This window comes from Aulonocara stuartgranti (genome assembly GCF_965226115.1).
Source record: "Aulonocara stuartgranti genome assembly, chromosome: 18".
Lineage (NCBI taxonomy): Eukaryota > Metazoa > Chordata > Actinopteri > Cichliformes > Cichlidae > Aulonocara > Aulonocara stuartgranti.
Window position 1 is genome coordinate 33,018,097 of NC_138954.1, and position 15,832 is coordinate 33,033,928.

The 15,832-nt window shown below is 40.4% G+C and overlaps 1 protein-coding gene across 7 annotated transcripts in view; it reads left to right on the plus strand.

The window, feature by feature from the left end:
• The first annotated feature begins 7,167 nt into the window (after positions 1–7,167).
• The window catches only part of astn1 (astrotactin 1), a 488,070-nt gene continuing 479,405 nt past the window's right edge, over positions 7,168–15,832 (plus strand). For all 7 annotated transcript variants that reach the window (XM_082514225.1, XM_082514227.1, XM_082514228.1 and 4 more), the window contains exon 1: positions 7,168–8,349. In XM_082514225.1, coding sequence (XP_082370351.1) covers positions 8,043–8,349 — 307 coding nt within the window. In that variant the 5' untranslated portion in view covers positions 7,168–8,042. The remainder of the gene's footprint in view (positions 8,350–15,832) is intronic.

The window sequence follows — 15,832 nt, forward strand, 5'->3', positions numbered from 1 at the left end:
GGATATGGATATAGACTTTGAATTAGTTGGGATTTGTTTTTATTTAGCCAGGGAAAGTTTCAGTACATTTATTTCTGTCATCTTTGGACACGTTAAATGAAATCCCACACCATCTGCCTCCGGCTGCAGATTGGAGGTGTGCTGATTAGGTGATACAAGGTAATTATATGCTGTAAATTCCTGGAGAAGCCCATTTGTATTTATTAAGTAGCTATTGTTGTGTTACTGTTTTTGACACAGTTGTTTCAGAGAGCCGAGCATGCTGACATGCCTGGCACTTTCATGCAAGAGATGACTGTGAGATGATGGGTTATATGTGCACAGACCTCTGCCGAGGACAGCAAGTACATAAACATGGGCAGGTGCCCACATATATAAAAACAGCATCAGGCAACCTACGATTTTCAGCTTTTACAGTTTATCCAGTAGTGGTTAAAAGGCTCTTCATGATCCAGCCCAGTTTGTCTGAAGTGGCACATTTACATCATACACTGAGGATTTGAAGAGGCTGTAACTGTAACTGCTGCGGCATGATTTGAGCCAGTTTGTCAGAGATCCAGCAGCCTGACGACAAAGGCCTTTTCTAGGCGATAATCAACTTTGCAGCCCACGCAGAGGCTGAGGGGCGAGCAAGCTGAAAAGATGAATCTGTTTGCTCCTGATCACAGAACAAGCTATACAGTGGGCCAAAGCCTTGCTAGTTTGGCAACGGGAAGAGTCTCAAGATTAAACAGTGAGATCTTTCTCTTGATCAGGCCCCCGGTCTGTCCTCCCCGCCATCCCTGCACCTGCTAGTCTCAGCCCCTGATGTATGTGCTCGCTGCTTCCCTTCCCACTCTCGCTCTCTCTTTCTCCCTCTCAACTTTCACTGACTGTCTTTCTTCTTCCCCCGGTCTTCCTCCACCCTCCATCTTTTTCCTTGCTTTTGATTATCGACTGCGACCCAGAACTCATGCGAGCAAATCTATCGGAATTTCATCTCTGCCTGGCTTGCAATCACTTTCACTTGCACACTCGCACATACATAGGTTCTATGGTGTCCCACTCACTATCTGCACAGACACACACACACATTCGTACAAACCTATTTTGTTATTCTTTCCCTCGACACTTTAATCACAAATGCTGGGACTGTACATAATCCAGACTAGACTCAAGCTGCTCACTCATTTCCTCTGTTTATCACTCTGTGATAAATGAGAAAGACGTTTTTCCAATTCCACAGTGAGAGATGACGTTACAATCTTCGGGACTGAATTAAAGAAGTTTTTTGGTGAGTTGCTTGGCGTAGCTTCATGACTAAATGGATGCTAAATGTCTCTAAAGTAACAGGAGAGAAACAGAATGCTCTTTTATGGATTCCTGTGGGGAAACTCTCTGCACTTCAAACAGAAAGATCAGAAGTCCATGTTAAGGTGCAGAACAGTGCAGGTTAACAACAACAACAACAACAATCTTTATTTATAGAGCACATTTAAAAGCCTTGGGCATACCAAAGTGCTTTACATAAAACAATAAAAGGTTCAAACATTGATAACGGATAAATAAAAAATAACGAGTTATGTTCATAGATAAAAGCTACCAATAAGAATGACTACAGCACATGGGTAATAGCAAGATAAAAGCTGTACCACCATAATAAAAGACACCAATAGAAAGATAGGAGGGAAATTAATACAAGAGGTCAATAGGTCACAGCAACCAAACAAACAAACAAATAAACCAGCAATTAAAAGGTGGAGAAGGCAAGTTTAAAAAGATATGTTTTAAGCTGTGATTTAAAAGAATGAATAGAATCAGATGCCCGGATGCCAATCGGGAGATTGTTCCACAGCACAGGTGCAACAAGAGCAAACGATCGATCACCTCTAGTCTTAAGTCGAGATCTGGGCTGAGCCAGCAGTAACTGTGACGATGACCTTAAAGCCCTAGCAGGAGCATAAGGGTTTAAAAGGTCCTTAAGGTAGCTGGGTGCAGTGTTGTTAGTAATTTTAAAAGTAAACAACAAAATTTTAAATTGAATACGATATTTGACAGGCAACCAGTGCAGATCGGCAAGGACAGGAGTAATGTGGGCAAACTTGCTGGTTTTAGTTAGAATGCGAGCTGCAGCATTCTGAACTGTCTGTAATCTCTGTAAAAGGGAAGAGTGGAGACCACAATAAAGTGAATTACAATAGTCTAGCCTCGACGTTACAAAGGCGTGGATGAGCTTTTCGAGATCTTTATGCGGGATATAGCGCCTAGCCTTAGAGATAAGACGAAGCTGGTAAAAACTAGATCTGACAACAGCAGACACTTGTTTGTCAAGTGAAAAGGAGCTGTCAAATAAGACACCCAGATTCCTGACAGTATCAGAGAGAGAACAACTAAGAAAACCAAAGGCATCCCGGAGTTTGGCACGAAGGGCATTACTACCAAAAATCATAATCTCGGTTTTCTTCTCATTAAGGATAAGAGAATTCGACAACAACCACTTCTTGGCCTCAGACATGCATTCTCGGAGGCTATTCAGAGACAGAGCAAGATCGTCGTTTAGCTCAAAATAGAGCTGGATATCATCTGCATAATAGTGATAAGCAATATGGTATTTCTCAAAGATGGCACTTAAAGGAAGCAAGTATAATGAGAAAAGGGTAGGGCCCAGCACAGATCCCTGGGGGACACCACAGCAAACAGGTACAGCCGAGGAAGAGGATGTAGCCAGATGTACCGTAGAGAGCCGATTGGAGAGATAGGATTTAAACCAATCCAGGGCAGCGCCCTTGATGCCTACAGTGTGCTCAAGTCTCGCTAATAAGATATTATGGTCAACCATGTCAAATGCCGATGATAGATTCAAAAGCACTAAGACTGAGGGGCGTCCGTTGTCAGCCATTAGTAGGAGATCATTGAAAACACGAAGCAATGCTGATTCTGTGCTGTGATGTTGTTTGAAGGCCGATTGAAATTTATCATTTATATTATTCTCATCAAGGTAGGTCTGCAGTTGGAGCAGAACCACCTTCTCAAGTATTTTAGCCAGAAAGGGAAGCTTAGAAATTGGCCTAAAATTGGCAAAATCACTAAGCTCAAGGTTCCTTTTTTTTTAGAACAGGTTGGATTATGGCATGCTTGAGAGCTGAAGGTACATAGCCAGAAAGCAAGGAGAAGTTCAATATGGACAATAAACAAGGTCCAATTACACTGAAACAATCCTTAACAATACGGGATGGGAGAGCATCATGTACACAGTTAGTATTGTTCAATTTATCAATTAGACGCTTCAGAGTGGAGAGAGAAACGGGTTCAAATTGATAAAAAGTGGCCGAACAATCAGGAGTAGACATACAATCAGTCACCAGAGGAAGAGTAGATCTAAGGGATAAAACTTTATCTAAAAAATAGTTTGAGAATTTTCCACAAAGACCCGGGGAAGACAGCAGTGGCATAGAGGGACGGGGGTTCACCACAGAGTTAAAAATTTTAAATAGAATTCGTGGATTATCACCACGAACAATTAACAATCAAGGACGCCGCTGAAGGGTGGATGTTTGGCGACACTGCTTTAGCCTCTGGTTGAAGGGCATTTTTTTCTGAAAGCAAAGCTCTTTCAGGATGTTAAAAATAAACAAAGGGAGGCAATTTTCTATTTTCTTGCTGGCTCGGAATTCTGTGGAAATCCCAAAATTGTGTTACCACTTTTCCCGAGTCTTTCTCATAACATCCTGTGCCAATCCAAGCTCATTTGCTTCAATTGGAGACAGAATAGGAGGATTTTGTGCCAATGTCATCAAAGATTTATGTTTTCTCTCCAAATAAGAAGGTTTCAGAGGGGCAGAGAAAGGGTTGCTGCAACTAAAACACTTGGTGGAGGGTAAATAAAGACCATCCCAATGGCTAATAATCCTGCATGTGTTAATGGAGATCCAACAGAATTTTACACAACTGTTCTTATATGTCTTTTAATTGATTTTGTCAATATTTTGAATTCAGTAAGTTAAAAAAAAAAGGAAAAGAGGGGGAAAAGGTGTATTTAATAGGTAGAAAACATAGCTTGCAATTTTTGGTGAGTCAAGTAACAAAATTGTTTGTTTGTGTGTTTAGGAGCAAAGTAACCTGTCGTAAAATGTATAATTACAATCATTTTCCTTTGGTGATGAATCTGATGGAAAGACACGTTTTGGCCAACAGCTCAGGTTTGTTACAGATCTGCAGAGTAAAACATTTGATATTGGAGCTAACACGGTTGATCATCCTTGATATTTCATTTCATGTTATTAGCGTCGGACTGGACACCTACACACAACAGATTAATGTAGCAGTCTAAATTAAATCTATCGATTAGCCATATGATCGAATCCACCACCAAACCATCCTACAGTTTCACACATGAATGTCACATATAGTACACGTTAGTGCAGCACTTCATAAATTTACTTCATACTTCATTGCACATAGGTGTATGTTTTAAAAAGCAATACATGTAAATGTGCATTTTCAGATTTGTTCATCGTTCATTTTTGTAGGATGTGCATGTGATTTTTTTTGTTGTTGGTTTGTGGATTTAATTCTTAAAACACTTGCATTTTTAAGAAGATATATTAAAATATATTTGTTGAAGACTCTTTATTGATTGTGGATTTGGTGGTTTACAGATCATTTGCAGCAGCAGGACAGTGAATCCACGATTGCTTCAACATAAACGACAAAATATCATGTAACAAATCCAGTAAAACAGTCTGGTTTTAATGACTAAAATCTGTCTTTTTGTGTGATTTCTTGATTTTATTTATTTTTATTTTACAGAACAGGAAAAATAATTACTTGAATGCTGACACAGTGTATACTTTCCAAACGATTGTTTTAAAAGTTTCATTTGACCCTTAAGGAAATGTACTAGAAAAGTTTCACTCTGCACTCAAGTGCACACATATCCAGAAGTGAAACCTTCACATAAAATTCAATATTGTTTGAATACTGATGGATTTTCTTTAACAGTGTCTTGAGAAACCATGAGCCCACGATCAATAATTAATGCACATTTATGCGATTTAGTCCAGTTATTCTCCTCAATCTCTGCTAACCTTTTAATATTTCACTGCGGGTGGCCGAGGCCAATCTACTTCCCCGCTTTTTATTTTTAGCTTCGATCCCAAATATTGCCCTATTTTGGATTTTCAGACTGTTTCTGATGAGGACAGGAAGAGACAGAGAGAACTGACACTTCACTGGAGACCACAGAGCTGCTTAAATATTAAATGGATGGACAGTGGTGACACAGAAAACGCAATCTTCTTTTCCTACGGGCTTTATATCCAAATCCCAGTGGCAATTGTCTGGTCAACAAAACAGTCAAGGGATTTAGAGTCGGAAAGCCCCTCTGGAAATTTTAGTCTGAGTGCAACTGGAGTATTCCTGTGTATTATTTGTTGTTAATTTCTTTGTGAAAATAAAATTCTAAATAGCTGAAACTCTAATACCCATACAAGCACCTTTGGTGTTATCACTAACTGGAAAGTAGCTATCTTTAAGTGAAGTCTATAATAATAATGTTTTCATTACTATTATAGGTTTGATTGTACATAGGCTTTATTAGGATAATGCAATCAGTGTCTGTCTCTCTGTGTTAGCCCTGTGATAGACTGGTTGACCAGTCCAAGCTGTACCCCATGTGTCAGTAATGGCTTACGTGGAAAAATAGAATGAACGACAGTAACTGCAATGCATTTCAGCATCTAAAGTGAACCCAAAATTTAAGGAAGGTGTATTTGTTGTTGACTTCAAAAGAAAACGGAAGCCAACTGAAACAGCAGCTTGGGAAGCGTTCGTGCAGGATGTCCACAATTTTCTGGGCAATCACAGAGGATTATGCTGAGCTTGTAGATAATGTGCTGAAAGCGTATCAGTTAATGGGCACCAGAATGTCACTGAAGATGCACTTTTTACATTCTCACCTCGACTTTTATCCCCATTGAACCTGATCGATGTCAGCGACCAGCATGAGGAAAGATTTCATCAAGATATAATAGTGATGGAAAAGAGATATCAGGGAAAATGTAATCCGAGCATGATGGCTGACTACTCTTTGCTCTTGCAAAGAGAGACGGATGTGCAGCATGAACGCAAAAGCAAGGGCCTCAAACATTTTAGAGCATGCTTGTTTTATTTTGAGCTAAATTGACAGCAATATGCTGTGGTATGTTTTCAGAATAACAAACATATAACAAACATATTGGTAGGAAATAGTTCCAGACATTGTGTTGGTATATTTACACTGATGTTCAAACGTATCAAATCGTCAGTGACATGCATCTCAGAAACCTTAACGAGTAGCTCAAATTGGATTTCGTATCAGAAATCAGTGCAACAACTTAGAGCTAAAGAGCTACTCTGAGGTTCCCAGTAGCAAACAAAACCTCTTTTGTTTTGTAGACCAGAATTATTTTAAGTTTCTTACAGTGCCCATTCGCTGCGTTTCCATTAGGCCTTATTGCAGTGATGCCTAGCTTCTCTTTTTGTGGTGCACCTGCAAGTACTGAAGAGATCAGTGTACCCTGTCGCCCACATTAGGTCCAATGTGGTTCAGAGCCATTTTTATTTTTATGCACTGCCTCTGTTCATCTACATAAATCTGAAAATACATATCACATCATGAAAATAGCCGCTGTTGCCATGTCTTACATCCCTGACGGTGGTCTAAAACTGTCATCACAAAAGACCTAACTGGTTTGCTCTAACTTGTTCTTACAAGTGGCCAAATATGGAGAACAATGAGGACCTAATTCTGTACTGACTGATTATGTTTTATTTCACCATTTTATGAACAGAAACATGAGTTTTTTCCCTCCTCGTTCACAAAAGTGGCAGAACAGTGATGTACCAGGAAGCAAAAGAAATGGATAATGAGAATTTCACAGAATTTTAACGTGTGTAAAACGGGCGGGGGGGGGGGGGGGGGGGGGGGGGGGGGGATGCGTCAGTTAAAAGTGTGTCATTTACAAAAACTGAAATCAAACTGAATAGCTGTATTTTCTCATTTCAGCCATTTATACACCACTAACTGTGGACATGCACATTAAAGGTTCCTGCCAGGTTTTGAACTAATAGATGTTAAGCATATTAAACCTGACAGAGTATTGAAAACAATTCCATTTTATTTATTTATTTTTAAAACATGCACAATTATCATGAAAATTCAGTGCTGACCTTTATAACACCAGTATTCAGGGTTCTATGTAACCTCACCAGACATAGCAGAACATAATGTAATGGTGCCAAATGCAGTCTTATTTCAGTGTACTCTTAAAATTGTATATATTATGTCACACTTCCTCAAAATGCCCTGTTTAAAAATTAGCAATAATGAAAAAACTTGTATATTTGTATACACTCAAAACACTTTTTTCTCTCTCTTGTTATCTCTGTGGCACTTCGTTACTCACTACTGGTTGCCAACATTTACAACATATAGTGTAATTTTATTTGTAAGGTTCCTAAAATTTGGTGAGAGATTTTTCACTAAAGTGTACTTCATATCTGGGCCACTGCAGACACCGACACTCGCTCCTAACAGTCATCTGCACCATCAATTAGGCAATTATGCATGTACACTGAGGTCAGGCAAGCTTCTAAGGATGCTCTGTGGTGTCCTTGGAGATTATGTGCAAGTTTCTATGACAGGGCAAGCAGACAATTAAATTACAAATTATGTTTCTTTTACTGATGGGACCCTCGGGGCACCCTGGGTGGTTTGCTGTTAGTAATCTTTGCATAGCCATTACAGCCATTTGGACAGTTTGTCGATCAATTACAACAAAGGGGGTCAACAGCATTAAAACACTGCTACATTATCAGTGTTCAGCGGGAGTAGCACATGTACAACAAAATCCTGTGATTGATCATATGCGAGAAAGAAGAGGCGCTTGTTTCCCACACTGTGAGAGCCCGCCGATGTAGCACGCCCCCCATTCACTCTCTCTGGCGCTCTGTCGTCCGCCGGGTTGAGCGACTGAAGCTGCCTGGGAGAGAAACAGCGAGGAGGGGAGAGGAAACGGAGCGATATGGCGAGCATCAACATGGGGCCGAGACCGCTGCTGCTGCTGGAGCTGGCGTGGGCTCTCCTGGCCCTCCAAGCGGTTTACGTCCGATGTCTTAACGGCGATGAGGACCAGAGCCAGGACACCGAGTGCAAGATGAAGAGCGTCACCGTGTCGGCGCTGCCGTTTTTAAGAGAAAACGACCTGAGCATCATGCACAGTCCCTCGGCCTCTGAGCCCAAGCTTCTGTTCTCTGTTAGAAACGATTTTCCCGGGGACGTGGTGGTGGTGGACGACCTGGAAAACACAGAGCTCCCCTTTTTCGTCTTAGGTGAGTTTTTCTTTTTCCAACACGCTGCTGTGTGGTGTCATTAGCCGCCAATTAAGCGGATAAAACCCCGCTCGCTCTTTATTACTACACCGGAGCAGCTGTTTATTAGCTAGCGCCTGGCTACATACCATGGCTCCACTGGTTTGGGAAAATGTTATAGGCAGCATAGCAGCCCAAATATGTAGCTAATACGATTAGATCCGTTTTACGGGTCATAATTAGTCCGCCAGTGGTTGATAATTAGTCTGTTATTGATAGCGTAGTGAATCAACACTTAGCACTTGTTTTTGTATTATATTAGGCCGCACAGCACATGCGCATAAAAATAGAGTTTTGGGTTGTTGTTTTTTTTGTAATAAATAAAAACCATCATTAGAGTTGTTTAGGGAGCATCATTTTAATTTTCTGTATTATTGCTTGTGGGTATTTTACCCAGAGTGTGCACACGTGGTTCGGTTAGCTACATGTGTAGGAAACTGCTTGCTAGTTAAAACACTAGCAACAGCGCAGCCAAACTCCTCTTACACCACACTGTGCTGTACCTTTTAATTTGGTGTCTTTTTTGTAGTTACTTTTTGTTGCCCATTTCTTATGTTGTGTTACAGACAGTAGAATTTACGCCCGTCTTGTGAGTTTTCAAACTTTATTAAATAAGCTTCATCGAGATTTAGGCCAACCCAAGTTCATGTTAACTGGACATTATGCTTTGTTTCAGTAACACTGGGTTAGGCAGAGAGCGGCAAAGTTTGCAGTGAAGTTTGCTGGCCGCTGTCCATGGTGCTGAATCTCAGCGCTTCTTTACAGCGTCTGTTGCTGCGGCTGCCGGGGGCCAGCATATCCCCCCCGCTGCATATTCAGGGGCTCCGTGTGAGCTGCAGCGTCACATTTGCACAGCGTTTTAGGTCCGCTCTGTTTCTGTTTGGTGAGGGTTTAAGTGTTGTTACTGGAGTCTCAACTGGTTTTGATGTGTCCCAAGTCAGAGAGCAACAGGAAACAGTGAGACAACATGTTAGTGTTGTGACTGTTGGATCAGTGGAGCTTTTTCTTGCCTGTGACACACTGATATGAGGTGTGAGCTTAAAATCGCAGTCTCACTCTATTTTATCTACGAAAAAATTGCAACAAAACGTATATAGGACAACAGGTATTTAAATACTTCTTGAGATACTAGTAGTAATAGCGCAGTAATGCTTCAAGAACCAACGCATAAACTTAGAAAACCATAAAGGGTAAAGGAATGAATATTAATTATAACTTGATTTAACCACATTTAAGCTTGAAATGGATTGGTGGGGAAAAACAAGAAATGGTTTAAAACAAATAAATTACATTTGATCAAAAATATAAAGGTAAAGTAAGTATTTTTTAGATTATGTAATAGAATAGTTATTGTCATAACCATCTTTTTAATGAATCCACTAAAATACATAGGAGCGATTGCTCTTTTGTGGAAGCTGACATGTTGTCTTGCCATCTTTACACAGTGGTCGACTGTTTTTTCTAATCACATTTGGCTATCGATCAGCCACATACTGTACGTAGTACGTGCTATAAGTTACTTTTAGATTAAAGATCACAAGTTGCTCTTTTAAAGTATATGTGACCATTTAACATTTGTACTTGTATATTTTCAATATCTCTGACTCACTATGTCTCCAGATAGCTGACAATGGGCCAGCTAATGTTAGACTCAAGAATCACACTTCCCCTCTGATAAAAAGTTTTATTACATTCAGAGTTTTTAGAGTTTCAGAAGTCAGAGCCACTTGAAAAAAAAAGTTTAGCTAGCACCTGCTAACAGCAGCAAAAACAGCTGCACTTACCAGGAGAAAAGTTCAGGATCTCCTCAAAAACTTACCTCGGTATTGCTGTCATCAGACAGAAGTGAGCCTCACTGACTCATCGACTCATATCAGATTCCTTTCACAAAGTTTTACAGCCTCTTCCAGAGTAAATAGATGACGACTCATACTGACAGCTGAGGTAAACAATGGACTGACAACCTATACTCACTACAGATGAACAACAACCAGAGTTTTTTGTCCTATATTGGCCACCATAGCTGGGATTATACATTTAATTTGGGAGGGGTAAGAAAACAGAATTCAGCCGAATGAAAAATGCTATCTGCTGAAATCTATTGGTGAGAGTTTACACACTGTACCTTAAAGTTTCTTAATTAAACCCTTCATATATATATATATATATATATATATATATATATATATATATATATATATATATATTAGGGGTGCAACAATACACAAAATTCACGGTTCGGTTCGGTTCAATACTTTGGTGTCACGGTTCGATATTTTTTCGATACAAAAAAAAATGTTCATGCCTTTTTAATTTGTCATTTATTAAATTTTCACGTCACATTCTGCACCACATCTCTGTGCGTTCATCATTTGTTTGAAGCCAGCTCACCTCCTGCAACTACTTTTCCGAGAATACACGCTTCTTTTATGGTTCGGACTCCTTCTGACATCAGGAGCTTCTTCGACATCTTTAAGAGTTCTAAACAAATGTCTGTCCTCGTCCTGAAAATCTTATGTACGCAAACACGCGTTGCAACTTCTTATCTTGTGCCCGTTTTTTATTTTGACAGCGAATGCGCACCTGCGGACCACTTATGTGCAGCCCTGGTTATTTAGCTCGTCATATTGCAGCCACAGAAATTCTTTTGTCCATGAAACCATAAAGCTGCACTTTCTTTTTGCCTTATAGTCTGATTTGTCATAACTTTTCCGTTTTGTGGTAAACTTTTCTTTGGCTGTCACTTCTTCACCCTGACCTGTCTTATTTGGCTCAGCAGAACTAAAATATTGTGGCGAGCTCAGACAAGGAGGAGACGGAGGTATCGTTTGGTCTTGCTTCCCGTGAGCTAGCCAGGGAGCACAGCCGTTTATTAACATCTGCAGAAGAACACTGCCGCTAGCTAACTGCTCAGCGCGGCAACAGCACAGCACAGCAACAACAACAACAACAACAACACACAGGGCGCCCTCTGACCCCGGAAGGACACACCGTCGCAGCGAGAGGGCGTCACCCGTCACTATGGCAACATAAACAAAACATAACTGTACAAACAGAGCGCCGAACAGCCCTGGGGCCTGTTCTTCGTACCGCGCTAAGTGAGTTAGCTGGATGAGATTGTTGACGATTTCGCGTGATCCTGGATCGTTCGGTTCCCCGAAGCCCATCCGGGACTTGCTGTCATAGCAACAGAGCCGTAAGCGTAAACCTGCTGGGGAGCAGGTTTACTTTATGTAAACAGGATTAGATCGCGGCCACGCAGGTATGTCCGCGTCATTCATACGAAAGCAACAGCGATATTCCACCACTGTTTCACCATAAATAAATAACATCAATGTAACTAAAGATAATGCAGCACTTGATCCTTTTATTGATTTCACACAGATACATACAGGTCATTTCCTAAAAAAGGGAAATGTACTATTAACATTCTATTACATGTATGTGATTATTACAGATGTAATTCATATTTCAGAGTAGCAATTGTAAATTACTTCGTGTAATCAAGATGAGAGACCACGGCTATAAAAGCGAAGGTGGATTTGGGAAGTCTGTCGCAGTCATATCCTGTCCATTTACGCGAGCAACCCATTGCGGAAGGTGCAAGATTGATAAGGAGAGTCCTCAGAATTCAGCGTATATTGCGGGACAGACAGGATCCTTTAGCTCAGCGCGACAGTGTGCTCATAGAGATATCGATTTTCCCGTGAGGGTATTATTCACTTAACCAACTTGTTGACGAGGGGGTGCAGGACCACCACCTGTCTTTTTTTTTGCTCTGCCCTTTTCTTGGTTGCTGTTATGAACAAACAAACAGAGTATTCCAGGGTCTCTTTCCAAGAGACGACAAGCAATATAAGTGATAAATATTACCATTCTGTAGAATATTCTTATATTTCACTTTTACTTGTTCCCATGTTCTAGTGGGTCCTGTTGTGGCTCTAATGTGAAAGGGGATATAATATAACATATTATAATATAATATAATGCCATATGATATTGGACAATATAGTGTCATATGATAGATCTACCCTACCGCCTACTGGTGTTGGCCAGAGGGGCCGATGGCGCAATATGGCAGCCTGGCTTCTGTCAGTCTGCCCCAGGGCAGCTGTGGCTACACCTGTAGCTGCCTCCACCAGTGTGTGAATGTGAAAGTGAATGAATAGTGGCATTGTAAAGCGCTTTGGGTGCCTTGAAAAGCGCTATATCAATCCACTCCATTATTATTGTTATTATTGAATTACTTACGAGTTTAATTTGTCAGCAACTTTCTGCCAGTCCTCTCTCCTTGCTTTTGCAGCCTTTGCAGTGTTTTAATTAAACTCTGAAACTCCTGAAATCCCTCACTCAAGAGTTCTTCCTCTGCTGCCGAAAAATACCGAGCGCGCTCCTTCGACATTTTCGCCGACCAATCAAAGGGTTGCCGATCAATGTTTCTACTATCGATGCGTAGCCCCTGTTGGGCCACCCAGTGATCTCACATTACTTCATCCAGCTATACTAATCGTCAACAACAGGTGTGTTCGGGGAACCGGAATAGCAAGCTCAGAGTTAGCGCGATGATTTGGTCTTGGATGTTTCATTTGATCTTGGATGTAGTAAGCGACGTACGAAGCACAGGGCCCTGATCCGCTACAATATATATCCTGCTGCTTTTACACACGCACTCACATAAGCTCAGCGATTCTCTGCGCGATCAACCTCTCACATGTTTAAGCTGCGGGTGATTTCACTTGTCATGTTTGCATAGTAAGCTAACAATTAATAAGACAATGTCAGAGGAATTGGTGCGCAAATTATCATCACTCACCAATCATTGAAATCGCGTTTGAATTTGCGCTTGTTTTTTGCTTTCACTGTGTATAGAGAGCGACAGCACTATGTCACATATTGACAGTGGCTCACCGATGCCAATGACATAATTACCCAGCTACATTTCCGAAAGAATGCAAAAGCATTGACATATATTTTTCCTTCCTACGATAGGCCGACGGGCAGGGCAGAGATAGATTTTGGTAGCCCGACTGGAAAAATCACTAGACCCGGGACGTCGGGCAGGCGATTTTGCGAGCCCTGTATCTGATTGAGGAATCACTCATGTTTGGAAAAGAGAGTTTATTACAGAGAAATGGCTCTTTCCAAAATAAAAGCTATACTATACGCTTCTTCTGGGCTATATTCTCAGCAGCATATTAAACATATCAGGTCCCCATAAGGAGAATCATGTATTTGTTGTGTTCCCACTAGTGCTGTCAGCGTAAATCTCGTTGAAATGACGTTAACGCCACAACACGGCAAATCTCCATTAACGAGCTACGGCGGATCGCCCGTGCATGGGGCTGGACGGCCAACATGTTAATGAGCAAACTGCGCTAACACACTAGCTCCCACCCATGTAATTGAGCATTGCGTGGCACATCCAACATACTGTCTTACTTTTGTCCATGACGCGCTTACCTTCAAGGTCATACGTCACATGAAAGCCAAAATAATTCCAAACGCCAGATCTGAATGAGGGTGCGGGAGGTTCAATTTGCCATGTTGCAAGGAGAGCTTAACTTCTGTCTCGCTAGCTTGCCCTGCGCTCAGTGAATCTGCGTTCAACTACTCCGCCTAGGCTGCACTGTCGAGCGCAGATCCACTGAGCGCTCAACACAGACAGCATCGTCAGAAGGAAAGTTGATAAAATAAATTAAAAATTTTGTATTGTTCGATACATATGCGTACCGAACCGAAAGCACTGTATCGAATGGTTCAAGATCAATACGAGTATCGTTGCACCCCTAATATATATATATATATATATATATATTAAATCCTTCATATATACATCAACTTGTCAGTATCTTAAACCCTTAGATTACTAGATATATGACACTATTTATAAGATTTATAATATGCAGTCTACTAATTATTATAAAGCAGCACTTGTTAAGCCCTAGCACTAGCTGTTACGCTGTAAAAGCATTTCTTACCCGTGTGAGAGGTTATGAAATTGTCTTTTGAAAGTTTTACTTTTCTCAAATATGATGCTTCTCTACAGTGACTTGTTTTGATATCTTAATTTTGGTAAAACAGAAACATGTTTCTGACCATTTTTTAAAAAACTGACCAAAAAATCAGAAAGCTCCTTTGATTTAGCTTAAAAGTGGAACAAATAAACAGCCCTAAGAATGTGACAGTTGCTAATTAGTGACTATTTTCACTGTGTACTTTTTTTTCATAAATCCACTGATCTTTTAGTCTGTCACAAAATTGTGGAAAATGGCCAAGAGGTCCAAGGATGAGGTCTACCAATTGTTTAAAACTTTGGAGATTTTTATAATGACATAAACAGAGTAAAAAGAACACAATAGAATGTGAGATTCTATAAAAGCAAACTTTTGGGCAGTAGTTTTTTCTTTTTTCTCAAAAGTTAATGTGCCTATTTACTGTAGTACTACAGAGTTTGGAGAGTAGAGTATTTAAATGAGTTATACAGTGTGATTTAAGTTTACTGCGAATTGCGCTATAAAGTTGTGGAGTTGTAAAGTATTTTGTCTAGTATCAGTTATATCGTCAGTTATATCGTTATCGCAAATTTTCAAATGTATATCGTGATAAATATTTTTGGTCGTATCGCCCTGCTCTAATGGGTGGATGGCTCGTTGCCAAAGCTTTGGCTGTGTCCTGTCGCTCCTCACTGAGTTCCCAGTTATTGAGAGCCAAGCCCTGCAGATTTCTGTTCATAGTGATAGTTTGATCTAACAGACCAGCACTTAACTTAAATGCACTGAAATTAACTTAATTAAGGGGAGAGAGGGGAAGAATCCCAATGGAGGACGCAAGAGGACACATCTTATATTTGGCATAACGTGCAGCCAAATTACTTTTCAGTGAATGATGGGTTTGCAGTGTATCAGGTTTTTATACACATTTCTACACAGAGATCAGTCCATTAAACAAAACTGCAAAGACTACAATAGCCTCTGCATGTCTTTGCTGAGTAGTAGACACACTCCTTTGGAGCATCACAAATTGAGTTATGGGTTTTTTCTTTTGTTTGTATTTTTTTTTCTCTTCTCTCAGAGCTATTAAATACCATATTGAAATTTCTGTAAGACAGCAGTCGTTACTGCTACGTGCTCCAGTCTTAATTTTGTAAGATTATTGGCTCAGTCTAACAATAGGTGATACATGTCTGTATGTGGTAAAATAATAATAACAACTTCATTAACACGTGGAAGGATCAGAATCTGACGGTACATACTGTTTTGTGTTTATTAGACACAGATATTAGATTTACCTAATAGAATCATTTGCAATAATGGAGTGCTTCTCCTGAGGTGACTGATTTAGCAAAAGAAAAACTGCCCAAACTTTTCAAGACACCCAAGTTCTCCTTCAGTAAGGACTCAGTAGTCCGAGACTTGGATTGGCTATTGGTCTGATACTGACCCCA